Genomic DNA, 18,008 nt, shown 5'->3' with positions numbered 1-18,008 from the left:
CAGCGAACACTCATGGTTATAGTACATTATTTAAAGACTGTTCCTACAAGGATATGATACTTCAGGCATGGTGTCCCTTTACTCCACTGAGATCTCATTTCTTACCCCACCCCTTTTCTCAGGGCTTTGCTAGCTGAGCCATCTCACCACCCCTTTACACTTGATACCACTGCAAATGAGCAAGAGAGCTCTAGTAGACCAATGCAAGGTCCATTTGGGCTCCATGGCTCCTGCCATGATTCCAACACTCTGGGAGATAAAGGCCAGAAGATTCAGGCTGACCTGAATGACATAGTGAGAAAACAAGAAACCTCAAAGGACCACAACTCCAAGGAGAAGAGCTGGCAGGAGAAGAAAATGGAAGATGAACCGGGCAGGGGATTAAAGATGGTATGCAAAGGAGGGGCTGCCTGTTTGTCCCTCGTGCACTCTCAGTGACCTCACTGCTTTTCATTTAAAACAAAAAGCTGGTGACCAGGTCCTAAACTTGCTGGGACAGGCTGCTTCTTCAAATGTGCTGTCCATCGCAATGTTGTGATAAGCCTAACTCGTCTCCACTCGCTGACTTGTCTGTGTGCTTGGCTTTGTACTGTTCTTCCTGGAAGTTCACAGTCACAGTAAAGGGCGAAGATGTGGCCAAGAGCAACAGATAAGGCCACAAAGTGGAGCAGAGGGCTGATGCCCACATCTATGTTCTGGGTGACGTATAGTGTGCCTTTTAGGTTTTTAAATTAACAGCAAATATAAAGATTTACAGTTTTCAATCTAGAAAAAAATCTTTATTTCTGCCTTCTGAGAAGTCCAAAACTTGGACAGTGTGGATCTCAATTTCCTGGATTCCACACCCAACAAAATCTGAAGTAGCTGCTCTCTTCCATGTCATCAGACACAGTGGAACAAGCTTTTACCTCCAGCACTTGAGGCAGAGTCAAGAGGCTCTGGAGGAGTCTGAGGCTAGCCTGATCTATGCAAGCAAATTCCAGGCCAACCAGGGCTAAGTAATGAGACCTGCCTCTCAGAAAACAAAACAAAACAAAACAAAAACAAAACAAAAAAACCAAAACAAACAAACAAACAACAACAACAACAAAACAATAAAAAAAAAAGCAAAAACAGTCTACAGCCACTAAGGATGGGAGATAGTTTTTTTCAGTAACCAAGCACCGGGAGGCTGAGACAAGTTGATCCCTGGAGCTCTCTGGCCACCCAGCAGACACAAATTGATGAGCTCCAAGTTCACTGAGAGACTATGATTCCAAAAACTTACATGGAGAGCAAGTGAGGAAGATGCTCAGTGTGGACCTCTGGTCTCCACACACCTGGACAGTCTCACATGCACGTACATATAATAATTTCTGCACAGAAAACAGTGCAGCAGGAAACACTCAGAGAAGGGGACAAAGACATTGTTTCCTCAAAATATGCTTGCAGTAGTATCTAGGAACTAGCTAGATTGTGTGTCAACAGCAGTGGGTAAATAACAGTTGCTCTTTCATGAGGAGACATCAGAGCTGTGACTCTGACAATCATTTCCCCTCCTTGGTTCCTGTCATGCCCACAGCTGTGACACTGAGGGCTAAAAGATGGATAACGTTGTGTTTTTAGGAATGTTCTCTCCTAGGCCTCATGATGCTCCTCATAAAGTCACCTCAAAGGTTGTTTACTGATAGTGTCACATGGCCTCAGACCTTAGTTGGCCTCCAGATCTTCACACTACTGACTCCATGATGGGAGTGCCTTTCCGGCTGTGAAACTCAGCATGGAGACAGCACCACCTGCCAAAAATAAAAACAAAAATCAAATACATCAATGTCCATAATCATGGGAAGTTTTTTTTCTCATGGTTTTATAGTTGTGAAGAGACACGATGACCAAGTTAACTCTTATAAAGGAAAGCATTTATTTGGGTGCTGTGTCCTCCTTCATGGCCAACAGGAAAGGGATAATGTAACCTGGTTCCTGTCCCTGTAGTAGGGCCAGCAGGGTATGGGCCTCCCCGAGTGCTAAAGGTGTGAGGCTTGTTTGTTAAGTTAGTGGTAGGTGCTCCCTCCCTCACTATCCCACACTCAGTTTTTTTTAAAGATTTATTTACTTATTTATTTAATGTATATGAGTACACTGTAGCTGTCTTTAGACACAGCAGAAGATGGCATCAGACCCCCATTACAGATGGCTATGAGCCACCACGTGGTTGCTGGGATTTGAACTCAGGACCTCTGGAAGAGCGGTTGGTGCTCTTAACCACTGAGCCATCTCTCCAGCCCCCACACTCAGTTTTGTGACATCTCTCTCCTCATGTGTCAGAGGAAAGGAGCCACAAAGGCTGCCAGCAAAAGGAACCAACCAACAGACTCACCACCCACCCATCTGTTATCGCCCAGAAAAAGGATGCAGGAAAGTCTGCAAAAGCCACTGGTCAACTAGAACAGACAGAAACTTTAATAATATGTATGTATACATATACATGGATGTTTATATAGCTGGGGATGTGGCAGGTGTATGGGAGTTTAACCTGCATCTGTGCACCATGTTGGTAGTGCCCATAGAGGCCAGAAGAGGGTGACAGATCCTTCTGGAACTGCAGTTCCGCCTGCTTGCTGCCAAGGGAGGCAGGGGACTCAAACTTGGGTCCTCTGGAAGAGCAACCAGTGCTTTTAGAAGCTTAGACATCTTCTCAGCCTGCACAGAAACTTTCTTACCAATTCCCATCCCTGTGAGACACGGACCTGCCCCCATCAGCTGACCTGGCAGTGAACTTTCAGTGACTGGGGCAGACTCCTTGTTCTTCCAGAGGACACTGCCCAGCTCTTGTCTGATTTGTTTCCTTTGTTCTAAACCTTATTTGCACACCACCGTGAGCCCATTAGAGCCCAGGCAGTCTAGGCTGGGAACTCAGAAGAGGAAATGTGATAGAGCAGGATCCAACATGAAGGAATCCAAGGAAGAGCTTGAAGCCAGTCTCTGCACTCCAGAGGGAAGGAGCTTGCCCTCTGCTCCCTGCCAGCTCCTGTCTTCTTCAGAGGAAGAAGCCTGATGAGTGCTGGTCTAGCTCCCAGCTGACATCTGTGGAGAACAAAGCCTGCCTCCCAGGCTCAGCAGGGACAGACCAGCTGGAGCCCCCTCATCGAAGGCTTCCATGCTGCATAGGGCGCTCTCTCAAGTCCTCCTCCGGGAATGACAAGGAGCTGCAAGAAGAAGGCCACTCAGTGCCTCTTCAGCGTCTCAGACCCTGCAGAGCTCGATGACTGTTAGCTGTGTAGATCGTCATGAAGGCTCGGAGGCCATTGAAGACCTTTTCTTCCCCTGTCATAATTAGTTTCGGATCCCACCTCCCATGAACCCCAATGGGATTTTTCAGGCCCATTAAGGAAAAGCTGGTTCCCCTCAACGACCCAAAGAAAGAAATCTGAACTCTTCCTCCATCTCTGGGCTGACATTTGACCCTTGGATCTGCTCCAGAGATCAGATGGCCTCCTTGTCCTCAGGAATTGAAGGAAAATCTCCAGCTCCTGGCCCACCCCACCCGCCTTGGCTGCCTATGGCCATGGTGTGCTGCCTCTCATAGTCTCCCATTACAAGGCCCAGTCTTGGCTGCCTGTGGCTCTGAGGCTCTGCTAATAAAGATCACCTGGAGGGTGACTGACTGCTCAGCTGCTGTCTCTGACCCTGCCCTGTTTGCTAAGTTCTAACAGGGACTGTTCCTTCAGGAAGCTGAGTCACCTGAAGTCACGCCAAGGGCAAGAAGAATTATCCCCTCAATGAGAATCCAAGCAGTGACCAAACCACTTGGAAGTCGCCTGCTTTCCCGAGTTTTAACTAAAATGCATAACTTTCCCTTTGGATACTGACCAAAGTCCTAAGCATCCCCCTGCCCCACACCTGAGCTTTCTCTCTCTGTCTGGACACAGCTCTTCACAGCTGTTTGCTGACACACACTGCTGCCTCACACTTAGAAGGCAAGTCTTTCTTGCCTTCTCTGTTTCCCTCTTAGTGCCTGCTGGGATGCCCAGCTTGCCTGCCTCTCCTTGCTTTTTCTCCTAAATTCTAACCAAATGAGCTTTCTTCTGAATATATTTAAAAATTCCTTTACTAGAGAGACCAACAACCAGTAGAAAGGAATTCTGACCACACAGTAACAAGTGACTTTCTCAGTCTGTTGTTGGAGATGCAGAAAACTTGGCTATTGCACCGTGGGACAGCCTGAGACCACTCTGGCAACTTGTTGATTGGGGAAGCTGATTAAGGAGGAGCAAGCAGTCTTAGCTCTCCCATCAAAGAATTAGGAAGGATTCATGATGTTGACAATGGCAAATGTTCAAAAAGCTAAAGCCTGCAAGGAACAGTCTCTTTCTTAGTTTTTCTCTCTGGCAGTATCTCATGACAGCATTTGATTCTGGCCTCCAGCGCTTTACCCCTCATCTCTGAAATGAGGGTGCATAGACTAATGCTCCTTTTCAACACTGGTCTTCTCTGTTCTGTGGCCTCCAGTTATGAGTCTGTTGATTGCATGAGTCCATGAGTGGATAAGTTGATTTCTACATGTTCTGTAGTATTCTCTAAAGGACACACACACACACACACACACACACACACACACACACACACACACACTGACACACCACTTATTGACTTACAGAGTACAATACTCTGGGTATTTTGAGACATCACTGTCTTACACTGGGGAGGCAGAGAATTCCAGAGAATGCTCAGTCCACATGCCTGGATGTCTGTGTTAGCATTCCCTCTAGGTTCTCCCCAGCGGGTATCCGGCAATAGCCAGGCAGGCCTGGCTTATAAAAGGGGCTGCCTTTCCCCTCCTCGATCTCTTATTCTCTCTGACTCTCTTCTTGTCCTGACCCTTTTCTCACTCTCTCCCCTTCCACCTCCTCCTCCCTCTCTCCACGTGTTCCTGGCTTCCCTCTCCTCTCCATCTCTTGCTCTGTGTGTCTCTTTGTCTCTGTCTCTCTCTATTTCTCTCTGTCTCTGTCTCTGTCTCTCTCTGTCTCTGTCTCTCTCTCTGTCTCTGTCTCTCTCTGTCTCTCTCTCTCTCTGCCTCTCTCTCTCTCTCTCTCTCTCTCTCTCTCTCTCTCTCTCTCTCTCTCTCCTTCTCTGTCTCTACTCCCTTCTCAACTCCCCTGCCCATGTCCTAAATTAACTGTATTCTACACTATACCCATTGTATTGCTGGTGCCTCGGGGTGAGTGGGAAAGGGGGGAAGGGACGCCTCAGCATGGGCCCTCAGGGGCACCTCCTCCCACCACACCACACCTGGCTCTTACAAACATATCCTGCTCTCTGTTTTATAAAACACAACAGTCTCAGCAACCCCAATCTGAGCTGAAAACAGAGCAGCCGCTGTCAGCCTACATTAGAAACTGGAAGAAGTTGCTCATTAGAGTGTCAAAGGAATGTTTTCCCAACAGACTAGAAGAACTTGCCAGTAACGGTGAGGAAAAGCAATCAGGAAAGAGTTTCTTTTTACCCTGACATTTTATCTGGGTTCCAAGACAAAGGTGTGTCTGCCTGCTTCAAATAACTGGATCCAGAAAGCCGTTCCTGGAAATGGCAAGTCGCTACTGGTCCTGCGCACCTGTGTTCTGCTCTCAGGATCTCTCTGCCCTACCTTCTTCTGCTTCTGGGTCCGTGCCCCCTGTAGTATCCAGTCTGGCACAGCAGGAGAGCCAGGCCACTCCACCTCCCGGGAGTTACTGCTTGGCCGGCAGGGGGCGCGCCGTCATCTGGTTCCAGCCTGCAAGGCGTACAGAACTGAAGCATAAACAGGATTGAACTTCCAAAGAACAGATTTCTGAGCTTATTATTGGCATCGTGAACCCAGACATTTTAGTATTGACCTTTCTCCCTTCAGATTTACACTGCGGCACTGTACAGAGGCAGAGGAGGAGTGTTTGCTGGTGTGGCAAGCTTTACTGTTTGGCAGCACAGGAAAAAGCTTTCCTGGAATCAAGTCTAACCAAGAAACTCAAAGGAATGAAGTTCTGGTAGCCACAGCAGGGCAGCTGGTAAGTGGAACAGATTACTTCTACCCCTTCCCTCCTGGATCCACTTATTCTTCCTGTTGGGGCCCTGCAGTGTCTAAATAGTTTGCCCGGGAAGGTTTTATACCCTCACTTCAGAGTATCGCCCTTAAACTGCCCCTTCGGCTTCAGCTATATTTTTGAAACATCCTCATACCAATCTCTGCATAAGTGGCTTGCTTAGTTTTCTATTCTGATGTAACCAAGGCCATGGCCACTTCCCTTAGCATTCTAGTTTCTACCATAGACAGGTGAAGTGATTACAATAGAAGTTATGTCAAATACGCGCTTGACATCCAGGTAAAGTGAGGAAGGCGATAAATTATGGTAATGGCCATTGGGGTCGGTGCTGATAGGGGCCAAAACCCCCACCCCACTGCCCCTGATAGCAGCAGGGCATTTGTAGGGTCAGCACAGATAGTGCTAATGGACCCAAAACGCAACTACTTGGGGGTGGCAAGAAGGCCAAGAGATAATCTCTGGACTCTTTTAACTCTTAAGTGACTGGAGAGAAAGAAAAGGATAGAGAGATGGTCATGCACACACACACACACACACACACACACACACACACACACACACACACACACAGACTTGGCTGGGCCCAACCACATGTTTCATCAATTTCACAAGTGCACATGCAAACTTACACACATACACAGATACCTGCATGTGTATACATGTTCACAAATATAGACGGATAAACATACATACAATATACATGTATAATATGCATACATACATAAATACATAAATACATACATACATATATACATACATACAACAACATTGGAAGCACAGTGCTTGTCAAATTAAAGGTAACCAGAACGCTAATGAAACCCGTTAGTGATCTAAGGATGATTTTTTTTATTATCTTCACACAGGAACGAAGAGGTTGTTATGTAACAGGCTGCCAGAAATTGGTAGGCCCCCAGACCTTAGCATGAATGACTGAAATACCACTGAGGCCATAAAACTCAGCACATAGACAGCACCACCTCCCCACACAAAAACAAAGACCTAACCCATCAAAGTCCACAGTTCTGGGAAAGTGTCTAACTGCACTGACCATGCTTTTCTGCTTCCTCTTCAGTTTCACTTCTGACTGACTGTTCTTGTTAAGAGAAGAATGCCAACTCAGAATTAATTCTCAATTTTTAATTTTATTTTTATTTTTCATTTTTTAAAATTTTTAATCTTTAATTTAATTTTATTTTCTAACAGTGTACCAATGACTGAGCTATGGCAGCTGCCGAGAAGAAACAGCTCCCATGCATACATCACAGGGTTTCTCTAGCCCATTGTATCCACTGGAGAACTGTACCAGCAAGACAGCCTCCAGCAACCACAGGGCGGTTAATTTTAATTTTTATTAAAGTTATGTATTTATTCACTTACATTCCACTATCAGTCCCCCTTCTCTTCCCAGTACCCCCTCACATGCTTCCTCCCCCATTCCAGTCTCCCCTATCCTTTGAGGAAGGGGGTGCCCCTCTCTAGGTGTCATTTTCCCCACTCTTCCCCTCTTTCCTGCACATCAAGTTGCTGCAGGACTAGGAGCATCCTCTCCTATGGAGACCAGATAAGGAGGTCCATTTAGGGGAACAGGACCCACCAGCAGGCAAGCAACAGATTTAGGGACAACCCCACTCCCACCCTGGACATGGGGGTAACCTGCATAAAGACCAAGCTCCTACCTCCTACACATTGCAGAGGGCCTGGGTCCAGCCCAAACTCACTCCTTGGTTGGTGACTGAGTCTCTGGGAGCCCCCAAGGGTTTGAGTTAGTGGACTCTGTTGGTCTTTCTGTGGACTACCTGTCCTCTTCGGGTCCCTCAGTCCTTCTCCCAACTCTTTTACAGGATTCCCCAAGCTCCATCTGATGTTTGGCTGTGGGTCTCTGCATCTCTTTCCATTGGCTGCAGGGTGGAGCCTCTCAGAGGACAGTTATGACAGGCTCCTGTCTGCCAACATAACACAATATCATGTCAGAATATCAAGGATTGGTTCTTGACCACGGGATAGGTCTCAATTTGGAGCATTTGTATATCTGCACATATTGCAGGCAGATGCACTTTGGGGTGAAGGTTCTGTGGGTGGGCTGTTGCCCTTCTCCATCCACTGGGAGTCCTGCCTGGCTACAAGATATGGCCACTTCAGGATCCATATCCCCACTGCTAGGACTCTTTCCCCAATACACACTCCCTCCAATTCCAGGTCTCTGGCATATCATAGAGAATGCCCCACCACAGCCTGCTATCTTCCCTTCTCTGTCCCCTACTCTCCCTTCCAATCCTCTTTTTCCCACTCATTTCCCTCCTAGCACACACCTCCAATATCTATTTTATTTTCCCTTCTGAGAAAGATTCAAGCACCCTCCATTAGGCCCTCCCGTGTCTTTGGATCTGTGGATTGTAGCATGAGTATCCTGTGCCTTCTGGCTCATATCCACTTATAACTCTCTCATGATGGTATTTTCTTTTCTTTCTTTTCCTTTTTTTATCCTTAAAAGCTTACCCTGAGAAAGGCTCAGGACTTCACTGTGACCCTGAACACCGAGTGCAGTCGCTGGCAGGTTAACAGAGATTTCCTATTGGCTTAAATGGGTAACCTCGTCTTCTCTGGTTTATCAAGTCTACCCCACAACCACTGGACAGAACGACCTTTGTTACTGGGTGTCTGCAATGTATTAGCACTCCATGGACTATGGGTGTGTTTGCCCTTATTAGCGGGGACTTCATAGACTGCGCATGTGCAGTCCTTTGTTACCCCTTTCCTATTTGGAAACTCCTGTGCCTTGTCTTCTGGCAAGCTACCATGCTTCCCTCCATGATGATAATGGAGTAAACCTCTGAAAGTGTAAGACAGCCCGAAATAAATATTTTCCTTTCTACGAGTTGCCTTGATCATGGTATCTCTTCACAACAATAAAACCCGAAGAGAGAGACTGTCCCATGACTATGGACATTGATGGATTGGGTCTTTGCTTTCATTTTGGCAGGAGGTGCTGTCTCCATGCTGAGTTTCACAGCCTGAATGACACTCCCATCATGGAGTCAGTTGTGCTCAGATCTGGAGGTCAGCTCAGGTCTGGGCCCTGTTACACTATCAGTAAACAACCTTTGAGGCGACTTTATGAGGGGCATCATGAGGCCTAGGAGAGAACATTCCTAGAAACACAAGGTTATGCGTTGTGGAAAGCCGCAATAACATTCGCCATCACAAGATGGCGCTGGCTTCCGCTGCGCCAGCCCGACTTCCTTTCAGGAAACTAGCTGTGTGCGCATGTGCAAGAGTGTGTTCGTGCCAAGTCTTTGCCCACCCCGGGGTGTGCCAGTGAGATCATGGGTAAGCGACCAATCAGGCGTGGACGCGCCGTGCTAGGGTTTTATAAGCAGCGCCTTTCTGGGCCCCGGTCTCTCCTCTTCAAGATGTAATAAACGCTTTGCTGCAGAAGGATCCTGGTATCTGCGCGTCGTTCTTACTGGCGAGACGTTGGGCGCGCGATATTTGGTGCCGAAACCTGGGACAAACACCTCGCCATCGCCGGCGCCGAGGAGAGCCTTCGCTCGCGGAGAGGGTCCAGAACTGCAGGTCGAAAGGTAAGCTCTGAGAGGCATGTTTGGTCTTGATCTCTCTCATCTCTCTCCCCCATTAGAAGATGCGGTGGAAGCTTTTGTTATTGTTTTGGCAGCGCTCATTCTTTTTCTTTTGGTTTTTGATTTTGCGGCTGCCACTAGGCACAGTCAGAAATCGTGCCTAGAAGATGAGAAATGCCGCCCAACAGTAATAGCAGGACAGGGAGCGCTAGGGGAGTTACAGGACAGCATGTCAGAAACAGAGCGGAATGAAAGATTAAAGAGCTCAAAGAGAAAAGGTGCACCTAAGAAAAAAGGCCCTTCCAAGGACCTTGGATCCGAAGAAGCGAGAGATAAGGGAAAGGACGCCCTGGGAGAGAAACAAGAAGGAGATAAAAGGAACACAGTATTTTGGGAGAAAAATTTTGTCTTTGTGCTTGTAAAAGGTGTGATTAGGCTCTGGAAACTTCACAGAGTCATACTGATCAGATTTGATAGAGGTAGACTGTCTGAAAAATTTATTCAGGAGAATCAAACAAAAGGACATCTCAATGCCCATGCACAGCTTGATGGAGTTAATGTAATTGGGTTGTGAGTGGAAATATTCAGGACCGTGTTTCACTTCCATGCCATTTGTGAATGTCAGTCGTGCTGCTCAGATATCCCGTAATATATCTCAGTATCTTACAGGAATTTGGTTTCAACACGTTGATGGACTAGTCCAGGAATTGAGACAATCCATCATCCATATCAATTCCACTCGAATGGATGGTCACCGTGGAAGTGGTGGGAAAGGGGAAATCCTACCTCTCTGCTGACTCCTATTGGAACCTGGGTTTCTTTGCTGGGACACCATCTAGTTTTTTCCCTCTATGTCTATTGTCTGTCCTTGGTGCACCAAGCTGTCCATGTCTGTCAGTTTATGTCTGTGGTTTTTGTTTCTCGTTGTTTAAATGTTTCATGTTCAAAAGAAAAAATGGTAAAAACTTTATCTGTCAATCGTTCACATTTTGATTTTGTTTTAACTCGTTTCAAAAAGGAACAAATGAATAAAAAGCAGTTTCAATCAGCCTTTAGAGCCCCGCACCTGTAGCTAGGAGCATAGGTCAGCTGGAGAAGCTGCCCGGGAGTGACCGTCTACATGAGCTGATCTTAAAGGCGCCAGCAGCTCCTCAGCTTCTATGTTAAGGGAGTGGATGGTTGTTTCTCTTAGAAAAATCCCTGACTTATTATTAGACTTAGCAGGTGACAAGGTGCTTCTCTTAAAATCATAGCTAGAAAAGTAAAAATGGTGCTTGGTCTAAATATTAAAGATATGTGTAGCCAATTCAATTTTGTTTCTGATTGGTTTTAAATGTATAAATATGCTCTATATGCCTTGGTTATGGACTATTGGCTTTTAGGTTATTGGATATGGTTAAAAAAGTATAATATTGGTAACAGAAAGTTGGCTTAAAACTGTAATTTGGATGAAGTCATTCTAGACAACATGTGGCATGAGCCAACCTAGGGAAACAGGTCTAAATTGAGATAATATTTTTATGGAACTCTTATCCTAGAAACCAGGCTTCTAAAAGATTTTAAGGGCAATGTCTCTTTATTGAGGTATTGGAGACCGCACCATCGTGCGTTCATATGTAGGAATTAGCAGTCAAACTTTGTAGCATGAAGGTTAGACTCGGTGTTTTGGAGACTGGATTTTGGAGACTAGATCGTTTGTTGGAGGTTGAGTTTTGTTTTCCAAAGTTGTGGTTTGCCCTGAAGTTATCTGTATTTTAATGCTAATTCCACTGCCCCAAGGACAGCTGCCGAGTCACTACTCAGAACTCAGGTGACCTTGTGGTTGTGCTCTGGTGTTACAAGGAGAACTTAGGGATTGTGATTAAGGATTGCCAGTGTTGCATTGACTAACTCAAACTTATTTATAATTGAGAAAAAATCAAACAGGTAGAGATTGTTACAGGATTTACAAAGAATTGATGAGGTTTTAGAACTTGTGAGAGCATTACAGCCAGTTTCCTTACTCCAACTGCCATTTCAAGACAGATTTAGAGGATTGATTTTATGCAATCTGTTTACATCATAGCAATTGTGAGTTTTCATTTCATGAGCTTGCTTATAATTTTAGAGAGCCCATGAAGTGATATCATTAAAAATTTTACAAAAGAATGGCTAATAGCCTTATATTATGTAATTGTGTTGCTTCTTCAATGTAAGAAGTTAGAACTTTGAATCTTTAAGTGTATATGGAAATTTTTACTACAAACCTTTGCTCTCAAAATGAGCTTTAATATTTGGGGAGTAGCTGTTACACTACTCCAGAAAAGAATATTTGAAACTAATTTTAAGCTTCCGAGGATATGTTAATTGCCAAAATACCTCACCTTACCAGAGGACTTAAGCCTTTGTTATCCTCATTGGAGATAAAGCTTCAGTTGTGTTAATACAGAATTGTAGGCTAGAGTCATGGAAGTATTTTAAAAAGAAACCTGGTAAAACATATCTTATCCCAAACAACAGTTAATTGGTTATTACAAAATTGATAATTTTACTCTTTGCATGCTTTTGTATTTACTGTAAATTTGTGCATGCAACCCATAGAAAATGCACTTAGTGTATTTATAGGTGGTTCATCTAATGAAAAGGCTACATGTATGATTGGATCACTTGTTTATTCTCTTGAGTTTCCCCTGCTTCAACACAGACTATTAAATTACGTGCTGTAGCCACTGTTCTTAAAATGTTAAAAAATCAAGCTTTCAATTCATATACTGATAGCCAATGTGTGGCTTGTGGTTTACAATTGATTTCAATTACTTAATGCTTTATTAGAGGCAGGTTTTCTACATAAAATCAGTGAGTGATGATTTCAGTGTGAATGTCTGACAACTCACTGTCCTTTCAGTGCTCTGGCTCAGACAACTAAACAAAACCATAGACCCAGCTCTTTGAAAATGGTAATGGAGTTGATAACACACCCTCACGAAAAGAGGAAGACTCCATTTGCTTACTTTCAACTCCCAGCCTCACCCTGCCAGCTCAGGGATTTCTAGTACGACTGAATCTGGACAATATTTACAGGATTTGGCATTTCTAATTAATGCTTATGTTTAAGTAAATAAAGTTTGTAAAGTGCTAGAGAGATGGCTTAGTGGTTAAGAACACTAAGTACTGTTCCTTAATAGACCATTTAAGAACTCAAACCGGATTGCCTGGACCCTTTAGCAAGGGAGGACAATGATACCAGGCAGATTATAGGCCTTACATAGGAACAACTAGTCAAAAAAATCTCATTCTTTATATATCCAAAACAATAATGCTAGAGACAATAATTTGGTATACAAGTCAATTTATAAATACAAGTGCTCAGTGTCCTCAATTTAATCCTCGAGGACTTATCTTAATAAATGATATTTTAACAAAATTTCAATAAATAAAAAGGGGGAGTTATCCCTGTATGCTAAATAATACTCTTTTTATTTCAATTTTAAAATTTGGATGCCAAGGTTTATGGCACCCTACAACTAGGCGTACTTCTGCCTAGGTGAAATAGAAAGATCCATATATTGGCATGATCCTGTCCAGGTATTTTTATGGGGAAGACGGAATCTTTGTGTTTTTTCTACAGGATGCTACAGGAGTGTGCCAGCTGCCTGAGTGGTTGGTGAGACCTGCTGATCCTGGGAGCATGAAGATTCATTCAGCTCTCCTGGTTTGGGTCCCTGGAGTCATTCCTGTGCCCTTAGATGAGGATTCCCCCTCATCTTTTGTCATCACAGAGATTTTGGCGTTGCTGCAGTCAGTGTTACCACTGCGTGTGTCCCGCCCCACCGCGGCCTACGCTCCAACCCTCTGTGCACTGCTGCTTTCTAGAGAAGACTGGACTCCAGCTGTTACCCCTGCCCCCCTCATTCCCCTGGTGACTCTTGCTGCCTTAACTGGTGTTGTCATTTTGCAGTCTGTAGCTTCACAGGAATGCCACCTGCGTGAAGCTGCTGTGGACTGGGGAACTGTGCCCTGGTTGTGCAGATCTCAGACATGGTTGCATTGCCTGCTGGTTGTTCCAGAGAAGAATGACTGATCCTGAACTGTCCTGGGAAAGACCTTGGCATTTTCGCTGCTATTGTAGCAGCCATTACTGCTGCAGCCATTGTGTCTGCAGTGTCTGGAGTTACCCTCCCCCAATCTATTGTTAGGCAAGCACAGTGGGTGAACTTTCTGGAGTAGTTGCTAACAATTGGGAATTCTAAATTTTATTATAGGAGCGGCTTGACTACGGCCCTTGGTGGTAACAGCTGAGGAGAACCAGATGAGGTGCCCACTACTTATTGGGAGTGGCTCTGTTTCGTGCAGCCCTATGCTGTGGATTGGTGTTTATGCTATGGTTGGTTTGCAAACTCAGATCTCAACAGAAACGTGACAAGGTTGTTATCACTCAAGCACTTGTGGCCATTGAACAAGGGGCCTACCCTGAAATTTGGTTATCTATCCTCAAAAATTAGTCGACATCTGAGTTCTCTGCTCTTGCACCCCATGGATTTGTGGATCCATTGCACTGGGATGAGAGAGACTCAATGACTCTTTGATCAGCCCTTCTACATCGCTGAGGTTTCCTCATTGCACGCGATAGGGTGATCATGATTTCCCCACTAACTCATTTTCTGGCTGGCCTCTTTTGTAGAGTTCGCCCTAGGTCGTTTAGCAGTTACTGTCACACAGCACTGTGGTATCCAGAGACGGGCAACTTTCCTCATGCACAGACCAATCTAAGACATGGGGCCCGGTGTCGATAGGGTTACCCTATGACGGATAAGGCTGTGACATTAGAGGAACGACCTAAGACAGGAGCCACAGCAGATGGACGTAACTGCAGAGGCCTAGACCAGCCTTATTCTAGTAAAACAAAAAGGGGGAGATGTGGAAAGCTGTAATAACATTCGCCATCACAAGATGGCGCTGGCTTCCGCTGTGCCCCACGTGGAAAGCCGGGATAGCATTCGCCATTACAAGATGGCGCTGGCTTCCGCTGCGCCAGCCCGACTTCCTTTCAGGAAACTAGCTGTGTGCGCATGTGCAAGAGTGTGTTCGTGCCAAGTCTTTGCCCACCCCGGGGTGTGCCAGTGAGATCATGGGTAAGCGACCAATCAGGCGTGGACGCGCCGTGCTAGGGTTTTATAAGCAGCGCCTTTCTGGGCCCCGGTCTCTCCTCTTCAAGATGTAATAAACGCTTTGGTGCAGAAGGATCCTGGTGTCCGCGCATTGTTCTTGCTGGCGAGACGTTGGGTGCGCGACAATGCATCCTTTTAGTCGTCACGCAACTGTGGGCATCACAGGGAACTGGGAAGGGGGTAATGATAGTCAGAGACTGTTCTTCTCTTCAGGAAAGAACATGGTGCTGTTGATGCTGTCTAGTTAGCTACTAGACACTCACTGTAAGCAGAGCTTGAGCAAACCCTGTCTTTGTCCCCTTATCTGAGTGTTTCCTTCTGCACTTCCCTGCCTTTGTGGCCTTGTTGTGCCCTGGAGGACAACCTCCCAGACTTAGACCTTGTCCCTGCAGTATTCCCTCAGTCAGGGGCCATATCTAGGTCAGTGTTTGAGAGTGGAACTGCAGACCATATGAACCCCAACAATTCAGCCTCTGGAAGAATTGAGTGGAAAGTTCAGTGCTTAGATACACAGACTTGCTTTTTTCACACGGACCAAAAGAGTAGATGTAATTTCAATTAAAATACCGACCAAAGTGTCTGACTTCCAGGCTAAGGGCAGAGGACCACACCATCCATTCTATATGTAACTACTACATGGAGTATGACAGACACCCCTCAATGAGTACCCCAAGAACATATTTAGTGGTACCAAACATGGCTCCAGAAATGAGGACACAGTGTACCAGGCCATAGGCAACACGGTGGTTGCAGTCATGCTTAGCAAGTATGGGGTGACCGGTGAGGTAGAGTTCCACAGTGTACACCTGGAGTTACATGCACGAGTCACACTACAGAATCCTGAGTGTGCAAAGGAGTTGCAGAGTTTTCAGCTGTACGCATAAAGGAACAAAAAGGAGTGGGGTAGGCTTAGGGAGAGGTGTTTCCTCTTGGTTTAGTTTGAGATGTTAGTGATGCTCTATTTCCATGGGGAAGGACTCCAGCTGTTTCCATATGTGACTGACTGCTTGTGGTCTTCTCACTGGGGTATCGTGGTTATACTTTGCAGATCAGGTACAGATATAGGTAGGGAGTGGCTTGACTCCTCCCCATCTCAAGGCTCTGAGTTTCCCCAGGTCTGAGCTCCCTCAGCCTTACCAGTTCTTCTGTCTGGTAGCATGGCCCACTAGCTCTAGACCATAGGGCAGATCACAGACACAACCAACCCAGAGCTCTGTCTGCATGGGAGTTCTCTCTGAAGTCCCTGTGTAGCTGCAGAAACTTGATGGAAAGGTTCAAGATCTGCTTTTGCTCAATCGCCTTCCAAAGAAATACAATGGAGGCTCCCTAACATGTAGGAAAAGACCTTAGAGACCCCGTACCATAAATATTTTGAGCTTTTCTAAATAAATCAGAATTAAATGAACTTGCAGCAGGCTACAAATCAGCTTTCCAATGCTTGATAAACACCTGAGAGAAATAGATGGTTTGAAAGAAACGGAGATTCATTTGAGTCCAGTGTCAGAGATATTGTCCAGTCAGTTGGCCTCCTGACTTGGGGTCTGTGGTAGAGAAAAGCCCATGCTGGGAGGCCTTTACTAAAGTAAAGCTGCTCAAGGTCATGGCAGAAGAAAGGAGGACAGGAAAGGGCACCAGGTCCCAAAATGTCCTTCAAGGGCACACCCACAGCTTCCTAGCTCCTTCCTGCTGAGTCCTGCTTCCTAGTGCTGAGCATCCACTAACAACAGCACAGGCTTCTTACAACCTGGCTCACGAGCTGGGTGTGGAGCGCGAGTCCAGGATGGAGAACTTCGAGCCTGAGGCACAAGGAGGGAAAATTCACATACAACTTGGGTTTGTAAGCAAGTTCAAACCAAACCCAGTCTACAGAGTCACATCTTGTCTCAACACTTCATAGCACCCTCAATAAGTCCCTAAAAAATGCTTGCTGTGACAATTTTATAAATGCTGTGCACTGGCATTTATATAGACAGCCCGAGCACTTGGCAGGGCTCTGTCAAATACTATGCTGACCCTGGGCATCTGTCAGTGAATAGGTCAAGAGTTTCCTTGTAAGAGGATCTAAGGACTGAAGAAATACCAAGTGTTGGGCACAACCTCTCACCAATGGAATCTGCACAAAAAGACATCAATCTATATATTGGGACAGCCAAATACTCACTGTGGTTTATAGGTCAACTGAGGAAGTATTTCTGGAGACAATACCTTATGATAGTCATCAAGTGTGGAAAAGACCTAAGGACTTACTACTAGGATGTAACTCTGGCTGTCCTTCATAACCGAAGTGTGCAGCTGGTTGGAATGCAAGGGAGGTTTTGATAACAAAAACTTAGAGAGGCATTTAAGCTATTGAAGCCAAACTCTTATCTATGTGACACTGGAGATGGAGCTCAGTGGCAGATCATTTCTCAAGAGTGCACAAGGCCACAGGTTCAAATCCCAGCACAAAGAAAAACAGAAATAAAAATTTTGTTGGGTGTAGTGTATTGTTTTATATTGGCTGATATGTTCTTGGACATCTTACATAAAGTGATGTTCTCCTTCAGGTCCATAAGACTAGACCATTAGTACTAGCTCTGGAGGCAAATGTGTGTAGTTGGAAATGTAGAAAGGAATCTTATACAGGAACCGATCAGAAGAATGCAGTGCAGTATGTCTTGAGTAAAGGTTTTGCTTATTGTTTGTAAATGCAATTTTTAAAGTTTATTTTTTAACTTTCACATGTGTTTGCACTCACATGTGCTGTGTGTGTACAGGTACATGTACCAGGCATGTACAGGTACTAACAAAAACCAAACAGGTGTCTGATTTCCCTGGAGCTGGAGTTATCTGTAGTTGTGACCTCTGGGTGACAAACTGGGTTTCTCTGGAAGGGAAGAAATCTGGAAGAAGGGACGTTCTCTTAACCACTGACATCTCACCGATCCCTAAGACTTATTTGTGCTTATGTGTCTCTGTGTGTCTGTGTTCATGTGTATCAACATGCCACCAGATGCTATTAGAAGACATCAGATGTCCTGGAATGGAATTACAGGCAGTCTTAAGCCACCAAGCATAGGTGCTAAAAGGAAACTTGGGTCCTCTGGAAGAGCAGCAAGTGCTCTTAACCACTGAGCCATCTCTGCACACCTCAACATCATAGAATTTTAAAAATAAAGGACAGAAATGGTAATCTTTCTTATGATTCTGGCTTCCCAAGGCTTTGTTTCTAAGTTGTAGCCAGGCAA

The 18,008-nt window shown here is 45.4% G+C and overlaps 1 protein-coding gene and 1 non-coding gene across 2 annotated transcripts; one reads left to right on the top strand and one right to left on the bottom strand.

Moving 5' to 3' along the window:
- Positions 1 to 201: 201 nt before the first annotated feature.
- Positions 202 to 14,855, top strand: LOC148000921 (uncharacterized). The gene is made up of 4 exons (XM_087586737.1): positions 202 to 390; positions 3,021 to 3,187; positions 9,490 to 9,637; positions 13,242 to 14,855. Exons 1-4 carry the CDS (start codon positions 202 to 204, stop codon positions 13,692 to 13,694), a joined length of 957 nt encoding a protein of 318 aa, XP_087442863.1. The 3' UTR covers positions 13,695 to 14,855.
- Positions 7,257 to 7,389, bottom strand: LOC134478788 (small nucleolar RNA SNORA84). The gene has a single exon (XR_015639238.1). It is a non-coding gene; the product is annotated as a small nucleolar RNA SNORA84 (small nucleolar RNA).
- Positions 14,856 to 18,008: the final 3,153 nt, after the last annotated feature.

Source organism: Rattus norvegicus, chromosome 15 (genome assembly GCF_021556685.1).
Source record: "Rattus norvegicus strain SHRSP/BbbUtx chromosome 15, alternate assembly SHRSP_T2T, whole genome shotgun sequence".
NCBI lineage: Eukaryota > Metazoa > Chordata > Mammalia > Rodentia > Muridae > Rattus > Rattus norvegicus.
This window is presented reverse-complemented; position numbering and strand designations above follow the sequence as displayed.